At 40.9% G+C, this 10,717-nt stretch overlaps 1 protein-coding gene across 1 annotated transcript; it reads right to left on the bottom strand.

Moving 5' to 3' along the window:
- Positions 1-2,825: 2,825 nt before the first annotated feature.
- ccdc80l2 (coiled-coil domain containing 80 like 2) lies at positions 2,826-10,489 on the bottom strand. Its single transcript, XM_030065835.1, has 12 exons — positions 10,210-10,489; positions 10,034-10,122; positions 9,658-9,830; positions 9,285-9,437; positions 8,810-9,133; positions 8,084-8,324; positions 7,481-7,637; positions 6,123-6,259; positions 5,532-5,683; positions 4,831-4,934; positions 4,361-4,441; positions 2,826-3,433 (listed from the first exon to the last, which is right to left on the bottom strand). Exons 1-12 carry the CDS (start codon positions 10,487-10,489, stop codon positions 3,102-3,104), a joined length of 2,223 nt encoding a protein of 740 aa, XP_029921695.1. The 3' UTR covers positions 2,826-3,101.
- Positions 10,490-10,717: the final 228 nt, after the last annotated feature.

Here is a 10,717-nt window from a genome sequence, read left to right on the forward strand (position 1 = left end):
AAAATGTGACAAGACTCAAATTTAATTGGATAATAATGGCATTTCAGTTTGCTGAAGCTACTCATGGACATTGAATATATTTGGTCATGTTTTCCCTGTTATTCTTCAACTCTGGCCTTCATGCTTACCTCTAATCCCACCTGTCACACACACTGTGTGTCAAACTCTGTTATGCCCCTAGGGCTTTTTGAGGAGAGAGAGATTTTAAAACCTTTACTAGACAAGACCATCACAGTAAAGAAAGCTGGCAAACGTGTGACTTGCGTTTTAACTGCATTAAAAGTTTAATTAACAAAACGATAACAATTGTGAGCTGACTATAAAATAAATAAGCAAATGCAAATTAATTAAATGAATTAAAATACGTATACATAAATTATGCTAAAATTGCCTTTCAAGTTATGTTTTTAAAGTGATTTTAGACACAGTGATTTTACTAACCTAAAGCCGTTTGGGTTCCTGACAGTAAAGGTTCGGCACGGCTCCTTGTGATTATTACAACAAGGAGTCATTAAAAGAAAACCTATGTAAATTTGTGTAATGTTCCAAAGTTGATAAATATGACGACATGTTAGGGCCATTGTTGGGTGCAAAAAAAAGTATGAATTGCAATATTGTCATAGCAGAGCTGACTAGACAGTGAGGTTATCCCACCAACTTCATAGGACCTTCTGGTGTGGAGTGAACATGAGATACTGTGCTGACAAATAATATAGTGATGGGTCAGGTCTTATTACTGCAAACTGTAGTAGCTGTACAACATGCCCCACCTACCAGACTGTCAAAAGTCGAAAGGCTGGAACACGAGTTGTTAAAGCCCAGTTTAGTCCTATTGACTATCAAGGGAAACCTGGAACCATAACCAGGGACATTCAGAGCCTGTGAAGGTCTGGGATTGACTTTTGGATGGGTTTCCATGGTATAAAATGCCAGTCATGAAGCGTATGAGGATATAACTACAGCCGAGTTGAGCTCCTGCTGAGTACTTTCTTCAGCCCAAATACTGATGCACCTCTTTATCTGTTCAACTTTCCTTAGTGGTGCAGCCAGGGACATGCTCAGGTCTACAGACACTATCCACCTCATTTATCTGAGTTTAAGTCTCGATACATCCCCTTTTTAGCTGTTTTACTGTGTTCATGAAAGATAGCTATTTGATTATTAGCAATGGCATCAACACTGCCAAGGTTGGGGGTGTAATTCAGAGTGCCGCCACCCATATCGGAGCATGTACTATACAAGACATGAGATGTTTTGTTTATGAATATGTTCCTTCTTTCCCTTTGCCCTGTGCTTTCATTGTCGTCTTTCTTCCTTCAGTATCCATTACCCAGTTTGTTTTCACTCCTAGTGTGCTTTTCCTCCACTCCCTTGCTTCCTCATTCCAAACTGTCAAGACCTGCTCTCACAGAGGGCGAGACCCAGTGATCCGGGCAAAGGTCAAGCTTTTAATTCATCTTACCCACCCCGACAAGCCATTCAACATTATTACTATTATTAGTGCTAACACCAGAGCTGCCCTTCCTTGGTCTGTCACTACCCATAAAGATGTCTGTGGCATTACTATTAACACCTGGCAAGTAAGAAATGCCAGAAGAGGATTATATTCATGTTTGCTTTTTGTATAATGGTGGAAACTGGTATTTTCTTAAATCATCAAATGGCAAGTATAGACAGTTTTGCAACCTTTAGAAGCACACTGTGGCTTATCGACTCTGGATTTAGTCAGTGCTGCTCTTACGGCACCCAGCAGCTGCGTTTATGTATCTTTAGTGTTTTGTGGAAACTTTTTAATATGCATTTGAATGTAAGTCACCATTTTTCCATTTTTGTCCATTTTTGGAAACTTCTTGATGTTCAAACATCCATAGATTAAATCACTTCTGACATGTTTTCTCAACTTGATAATTAAAATTAACTTTGTTATGGGATGTGGTTCCTACACAACTAGATTCCAGTTGATGTGTAGTTTATTATAGTATTTGAACGGTGCTGCCATGTCATGGTTGTTCACCACACAGTCTCGTTCTTGCTCTCTGGGTGATGATGTAAAACAATGGATACAGAAAAGTGCTATTGTGCCTAGAGAGAGAACTTGTATTTTGAATTGATGAGTGACTTTTTCCATTGTATGGAACATCTCTCTGGTCTTACTTGATGTTTGTTAATGGCATATGATGAATTTCCATATGTTTCAATGGTAAAAAAGTATTTGCAAACCAAATTTCCTCAAATGGAACAATTAATTCAAATTCACAGTGGAAGTTATGAGGCATTTTGTGGGACGCAGTGTGGCATGTGTATTTGTTTTAAACAGTTGACAAGCTCTCTGCCAGCTCTCTGACAAGTTACAACTATTCAGTTATAAAAGCATGTCCTGAGGCATGCACACAGTGCAGCATCAATACCTCCTTGTTTTAATGGCCCTTTTGTGTCTGCAGACTGCAACTCTTTAAAAAAACAGATGTTTATTTCATAGCTCAAGACAATAACATTTGGTGGTTAAAAAAAAACAAGAAAACAAATGAAACAAAGAAATGAAAACAAAGGGAAAAAATGGAAGTATGTACAATTTCAGTTTCAGCATTGCAATATTTCAACAGGGTGACTGTCTGTTTGCATATTTCACACAGAGAAGTTGTTTGAACAAGGTTGGACAGAAGTTTTGCCAAGAAATACAAAATCACTTGGCCTTGGAAGGAGATTCTTCCTGTCAGATAGTTGCTTCAATCAGCAAACATTAATACAGCAGCAAATTTTTTGAAAAGCTTTCGGAGCATATTTTTTTTCCAACATGTCCTAAATTTAAGGTATTCTGTTATTTTTGGCTCCACTTTTGAAAATTTAAACTTGTGTTAACACGAAACAACCAGCATATCAATCATGTCAATTCTCATATCCAATATCTACATCAACATCGGTTTAAGTCCAGAGGATTGATCCTTGAGGTTATCATCCTAAACCAGCTATTTCTACCACAAGAACATCTAATCATTTCTGGTTTTATTAGGTATCTTATGTGTAATCCATTCTATTAAAATGTTCATATATTTGCCATTTTGTCTCAATCTTCCATAAAGACTTTTCTTCTTTGTTCCTCATCAGTCGTCTGTGTGGTGATACAGGTAGCTCTCCTCAGCTCCGCCTTCATCATAGCCATAGCGACCTCCCTCACCACCTGCTCCTCCCCTGTCCTCAGGGCAGTGGATCCCCAGGCTCCTCTGTAGCTTTTCCTCCTGGACCCGTAGCTCCATGGAGTCCACCAGGTCATAGATGTTATCTAAGGACCACATGGGTGACGGGAACCATGCCTTGACATCACCGTCCTTGCCTACAACGAGCATACTGAAGTAGTCTTTACTTATCTTCAGTTGCTCCCTTAGGTTGTTAACTGTGTCGCGAGACAAGGGCTCAATCTCACTCTGGCTACGACCTGGAAAAAAGTGGCAGAAAATGGAAACAAAAATATAAATATATAACTATCATAATATTCTGTTTTTCCTCATCATTACACGTTACCATGTTTAACTGACTATCATTTTAGGGGCAAGGCTTAGTTGCTGACTAAAACAATTTTGTATTTGTCCCACTGGCTGTGCCTAACCTCAAAAGCACAGTTTTTGTGCATGTTGTGATTTTTATTGCTTTCATGCAGCAATCTCAATCTGAACGACTGCTTGAACATTACTTTTTTCAGTGTTTTCCATAATCAGCATAATGTATGGCGTTCTAATGTATGGATATACCACTCAGAGAAACGTAAAAAATTACACAGTGGCGACCTTGCAGATTCTCATGTGAAACCATTGGATCAACCTCTGATTTATATTTTTGTTCATCTGTTGTTCAAAACTAGAAGAGTGCACTCACTAGAGTGCAGATCTCTGCCAGGCATATCTCCCTTCTCGTGCTTGACTAGCAACAAACCACCTCTGTTTTTGCCCAGTGGGAGAAGTGAAAATACAGAGGCGCTGCCTACATATTACCCTTTCTCTGTTACAAACTTCAGCGAAAAACCAGCTAAGGAGTTCACACTCAACTGCAGCATAAAAATTTTTTTTCAAAGGTTTTGGATCACTGCAACCACCAGAGCTTCTTGATCATGCCGTCATAAATGTTCTCAAAAAATATTAGGTTGATAGACCCAGTAGTATGCAAGATTAGCTGCACACAGATACATGCCCACACAGACAGAAAAAAACAGTGTTTTATACGTGCCACTGCAAGACTGTTGCTTAGTGCCCAAGTCGATTGAATTAAAAAAAAAAAATGTGTAATGTCAACAGGCATGAGGAAATATTGAAAGGCAATGATTTAATTGCACCTCAAAGTTGCCTAACATGCATGTCCTCCAACTCACCATTGAGGGGAAACAGCTCAACGCTTCCCAAGGCTGTGGCTCCAGCTCCAATCAGCTTCAACATGGCAAAATGACGTATGCCTGAGGAAAGACCAAAGCAAGTATATTTTAGCAACAAAGGCTAGTTCGCTATGAAATTATCTTGCTCTCTGTCAACTTGGTGACTTTATTGCTAGATTAAGTGGCAATTTAAACTTCCCTGAAGAGATTTGTCTCAAAAGCAGCAGATGTAGCCACTTCTTTGGACCATAGAGAACAATATGAATGTGATGACTCTGAAAGCATTTGGGGATTCGGGCCTCCTTGCAGCTCAAGCACATGGCAGCATAGCCAGTATCACAAAAAGTAGAAAAAGATGGCATTCCTACACTTCCAAAAAATAATAATAATAAAAAACTAGATCACACTGAAAAATACAGAACAAGAAAAAAAGTTGTATTAATCAGTGGACATGAACATGGTATACAGACCCATATGACACTCCTGTCCATTGAAAGCAGAGAGCTGCTGTTGGAAAGAGTAGTCATCCTCAGAGGGAGCGGAGATGAGCAGCAGTCTCCTCTTAGACATGAACCTGCATGTACATAGAGGGGCTGTGATATTTGTATTTGTAACATTTGATGCTGTAGTGATCAGCCAAACCCTTGCTTTTCTCTAAAGCCTAAACTGGGCGAATGGCTGGGAAAATCCTTTGGCAGATTGCCAGTTCACTTACGGGCAAACAGACAACTACTCACATTCACACCCATGACTACAGGCAAATGAGATTTCCCTTGACAACGCTAAACACTAAGCCACCATGGCACTATAAACAAGCATCTCATCATGCCCTGGTCCTCTCTGTGTGGAGTTTGCATGTTCTCCCTCCCTGTTCTCCTTTTGTGGCACAGTCTGCCACAGTCGAAAAACAGGCTACGCAGGTCAGGTGAATTTCTAACATTTCTCTTAGGTATTGCTCTGAACGTGTTTGTGTGTATCTTTACCCTGTGATGGACTGGTGACTTGCCCAGGGTGTTTCCATGCCTTTTGCTAAATATATGCTGCCATATTAATCTGGGACATCTTTATCTCCACACGATTGATGACTGATGATGTTTTGAAAAAGGCCCTGAAGTCTCTTGAATATGGGTAGGGGGGAAGAAACCATGCAATCAGCAGTGAAACACTTTACCTGAGCAGTGAATTGTCAGCTCCAGACGGTTGCTGGTCTTTGGAGCAGACCACAGGACTCTTTCTTTCATTCTCCTTTTCGGACCTCCGTGAGGGGAAACTGTCAATGTACTCAAACAGAGCAGGGGTTGAGGGAGGAGCCTCAAACACTCTCTGGGGGATAGATAAAGCCAATTACGAAACAAATCTGGCAAAGAGAATAACTAAGTCACACTTAGTTACACGCTCTTCAAATAACAAGTTATTTTTAAAGATGATGGGGCAGAAAATGCTAGTTTATACAGGGAATATAATTTTGGTTAGGTTTTTTATTATTAAATTATGCATGTGATTTTGGGAACTTGAATGGATATTATAACTGGCATTATAAATATCACAAGTTTAGAGACACTAACTTCTGTCCCTAAGTAAACTTGCATAATGGTGCATAGTGCATAGCAGGGTGATGCTGGAAAACAGCATGCATGTAAGCACGTTTATACCAAAAGGAAGGAAGAAAGTTAAAAAAAAGAAAGACAGAGAGAAAGAAAGAAAGAAAAGAAAAGGCAAATCATTTTAAAAGACAGTAAACAATACATAGAGATCTGCTTACACTGGCTTTGATGTCATAGTCTGTGACGGTCATGGAGAAAAGGTCAGGAGACGACAGGCCGAGGTCTTCTCTCAGCAGAGAGATCAGCTCTGTGTCTGACAACTCCTCTGGGAGGCCACTGAATGGAGGCTCAGCGTCTGGAACACACACACACACACACACACACACACACACACACACACACACACATACACACAAACACAAGGGAGTGGTGCACATTTAGTACATAAACAACAAGTGCGGTAGGGCTTTCCATCTGTTCAGGTGCAGTAGCACTGTCGTACACAGTGTTGTTGCTTCAAGCAAAATATTTGATTTGATGCAGTGATGTTGCCATTTCAGTCTCAAAATCACTGCACTACTTCCTGGTATATGAATGAAACCATCAACCAATCAAACAAAACAAAGAATATGAAAACACTCATGGAATATGCACAAAAATGTAAACTGTATAGTATGGTGCTCCGGTAGTGCAAAACACAACAACATTAAATTTTAAGGAAAGAAATTACAACATTTCAGAAGAGAAAATGAGAGAAAATGAAATAAAAAACGTATGGACATTTCAGAAAACAGAGAAGGTACTGGAAATTCTTATGTTATATATAAGTCTGAATTCATTTCATTTTTCACATGAAGTTCGTGTGAAATTCTGGAGAGTCTGAGGACAGAATTTTTTCCCTTTTCTCAGAATTCTGAGATAATTATCTCGTTAATGCAGAAAAACGAGGCAGTTGTTCTTTTTTCAAGTGAATGCATTATGCGTTCGTAAAAGTCTGCCACATCTGTAGCCGGGACAGTTGGCGAGGACAGCACAGCTCTCATATTAAAGCCCTTATTTAAAATATCACCCTATCATCAAAATCAATCAGTCAATCAAAACTTTATTTATAGAGCACTTTTCATACATGAAATGTAGCACAAAGTGCTTTACACACACACACACACACACACACACACATAATGTTTGTTTGGCTGAGTACAGAGGAACCAGGTCAGGAAACGCTGACATCTGCGCTGGTGGCTGCCCACGGCCCAGGCCAGAATGCCGCAGCCCAGGGGCCCACCAAACCTCAGGTAGGCAGAGGACCCACGGCGCTGCAGCAGGGCACCACCACAGAGCCACAGAGCCCCCACCCACCCCAGCTGGTCTTTTTGGATATTCTAATTTGTCTTCTGAAATGCCATTGTGTTTTAGGTTTTTTGCACTTAAAGGCCACCATAGTGTTGTTATATCCAACAGTATGAAAAAATGCAGATGAGCATGTATTTAGATGCATTCACATGTACCGCAGCATAGTTGCATGTACAGAGAGTCACACAAAACACACATACAGTATACACACTTCACTTCCTACCCAGCTGGAAGTGGTGCAGGCTGAGCGTAGCATCATTTCCTTCACCCACAATGGTTGCCACGGTGACCTTCCTGACAGCAAGGTTACATTGCTGCTTCTGGTTTTCCTCTCTCTGCTGGACGTACAGCGTTGCATCGCTACTGGGAGTTGAGATCACCTGCCACCATGGTAAATATAAACACAACAGAATGCATAATAAAATAAACACACAAATATGGTAAAGGAACTCAAATTCCAAAATAAGGAGTGTAATATGCATTTACTACCAATACATTACATACAGACAGGGCTGACCAAGTGTGGGATCTGTCATATTAGATATATCTGATGTAGTAAAAGTCTCAGGTTTTACATGCACTGTTGTTCCACCCACAGATTTGTTTTGAATATCCTGTAGTGCCTCTATAATACTATAGATGTAAGATGGGAGTTGTGTACAATGGCACCCAGTGTGGAGCGCTGAGAAAGGGAAGTTATCAGAGATAGGGAAGTAAAGAGCCTGACACAGTATGCAAGAAGAGGCGGTTAAACAGCCAGGTAGGGAGGGACAAAATGACAGAGCCAGAAAAGAGGAGGCCCGATAAGACACGACAAAGCTCTCACCATCAGCCTTCTTGTCCCCTTTAGAGCCTCCAAAAACTCATTGAGGGCTGTTTTATCCTTTTCATTTGTCTCCCTGTTGGACTTTTTCCCTCTCCCTTTCCCTTTCTTCCCTTTCTTCCCTTTGCCCTTCTTCTTTGAGGTGTTTTTGTCCCGTGATTCATCCTTTGTGTTGTGCTCTTTCTCGGCCTCGCTGTCTTTTACTCCATGTTTTTTCTTTCCCGCTTCCACAGTGGAGTCATGCCTGCAATGAGAGCAATAAAATTTGACTTGGTAGTTCTTTCAGTGCTAAAAATGCATCATTGCCCTCGTGGGCAAATATATAGAGTATGTTGCCATTTGAATGGGGATGATAGAGCATGGTATATCACTTGTTATAAAACAGTTAGATCAGTTATTGATTTGGCAGGAGGTATTCCATGAGTGCTGATATTCAGTACAACAGCACTCTGACATTTCACTACTACTGTATATTATCATATTATATTATATGTATTGTATATGATGTATTATATATGATATATTATATATGGTGTATTATAATACATCTTCGGCCGATCACCGTCGTGCTGATATTCACTATAACAGAACTCACTCTCATGTGATATTGCTTAAATAACACCAAATAAAATTAGAATTTAAATGAAAGCCAAGCAAAAATTTGTAGTGTCCCGTTTGCCAAATTTGAAACATGGATGAAAATTTTGAAAAGTTAACAAAAGATGGCACCTGTTAGTCTTCCCCTCTTCATTGCCCTTCACTTTAACTAGAGGACCGTGTGTCGTCTGTTTCTCCTGTGAGTTGGAGGCTGCTCTGCTTCTGCTCGAGTCCTTTCCCATTGTAGATCCGACCGCAGGCACCTTACGGATGACAAACCTGGATCGCCCATTCAGAATATCCTGGATTTTATTCCTCAGAGCGTTTTTTTTGTTCACGGCGGGTTTTCTGCGTAATGCCACCACAGAGGTTACATTCCCCAGCCTCTGAGAGCTGAGCACCATCTTCTTCTTCATCTTTTTCTTTTTCACCACCCTCTTTTTGGTGACATTACACCTAATAAAACAAGATCAAATGGAATTTTGACAGAGGACTTCTAGAAACTGCAAACAAAATACATAATGGGCATAGCAATATCTGTCAGAACATCAGTAAGATCTATAAAATCTCTAGTAATACAGTAAGGGATAAAGCATGATAAAAGAACCTCAATGGGTTGCCTTTTCTGGTGATCTTCTCCAGTTTCCTCATGGGAAGCTGATCAATGAGTTCCAAAATCGCCTCAACCCGGACTGGGTAAGGGAACCGCTCGCTGACCCGCAGGTTCTTCTTTAGTACCAGCATAGCAAATGCCTGGTCCCGATTTAGTTGTTGTTGAATTGAAGGAGCCAAACAAAGGCAAAGAACCAATGAAGAAGAAACAAAAGGTATAGTTTGAGTTCAATAAAAGGTCTGTGTTCTTTTATTGTAGTATTCTATACCCTTATATTATCATGAATATCTGGATTAACACAATTATTGCAGTATTATATCAAGGCAGTCAAAATTCGGTCCGTTAGGAGGCAGACTCACTGGTTACCTGGTTGTTCAGTTCTAGGTAGTGAAGCAGTTTGGAGACAGTGTCAGGGTCCAGGCTCTCGACTGTGGCCTCTCCTTGGAAGGTCGTTTTCTGGATTCTGCCTTCCATCATGGCATTTTGGATGATGACGATGATGAAGGTGTCCCTTTCTGCTAGACGGCAGTTCAACCCCTCCTGAGAAAGAGTGAGAGTGAGCGAGAGAGAGAGAAAGAGAAACAAGGGGAAACAGACAGAAACAGAGGGAATAACAAGAGTTAGAGAGGGTCTTGCCCTTATATATATTTATTTTTTCAAAAATTCCTTTAGAACCAGTACATTTACTTAGTAAAGTACACAGTGCAGAGGCTCAGTGGGTGATATAACTCTCAGTACTCTACCTGCTCCATGTCTTGCAGCTGTTTTTCCATCATACGGAGGTAGTGATCACTGTGAGAAGGGGCTGTTATCACCCACAAGCGTTTCTTACCTGTGAAGGTTAGAGTAAAGGGGAATGTAAATCTGATCCCTAACTGTATGTCGAAGATAGACAGACACACAGGTAGGTTTATTTTACCTGCAAAGTCAGCCAGGAAATCCAGCTCTGGAGACAGGCTGGATGATGGCTCTTCTTCTCCCTTGTTTCCTGCTTGTCCTCTGTCTTGGTCCAACTCCAAGCCAGGACCCAGTGGTAGGAGGTCTGAATAGTCTCCCCAGTCCCTTACGTTAGGATCCATCTGGTCTTTGGGTAGGCTTCGGCCCTTCCCCGGCCAGGCTACAAGCAAATTTGGGTAGCTGAAGCTCCACAGAAAAACTAAGAACTGCAGAGACCATTTGGACCTGGTGAAATTAGACATCCTCAGTAAACCTGGTTGTTTGGTTGGTTTCTTAATCAGCCGGATTTGATCAGCAGCTCACAAATTATTCTCTGGCAAAACACATTTGTGTTGCACTGTATCACCATGAATAAACAGATCAGACGTTTGCTCTTGCGAGGCAGCTCATAGGCAGTGGTCTTGCATCTGAGGCAGCTTGCGCAGTGTGGACCAGATGGATTCTGTAGCTCCAGAGGATTTAGGACAAAA

The sequence above is a fragment of the Myripristis murdjan genome, chromosome 12 (genome assembly GCF_902150065.1).
Source record: "Myripristis murdjan chromosome 12, fMyrMur1.1, whole genome shotgun sequence".
Classification (NCBI taxonomy): Eukaryota; Metazoa; Chordata; class Actinopteri; order Holocentriformes; family Holocentridae; genus Myripristis; species Myripristis murdjan.

Coding starts and splice junctions, on each gene's coding strand:
- ccdc80l2 (XM_030065835.1), bottom strand. CDS start 10,489: ATGTCTAATTTCACCAGGTCCAAATGGTCTCTGCAGTTCTTAGTTTTT. Junction 8,325..8,809: donor GAAGAGGGGAAGACTAACAG/GTGCCATCTTTT, acceptor CTCTCATTGCAG/GCATGACTCCACTGTGGAAG. Junction 5,684..6,122: donor ACTATGACATCAAAGCCAGT/GTAAGCAGATCT, acceptor TCTATCCCCCAG/AGAGTGTTTGAGGCTCCTCC.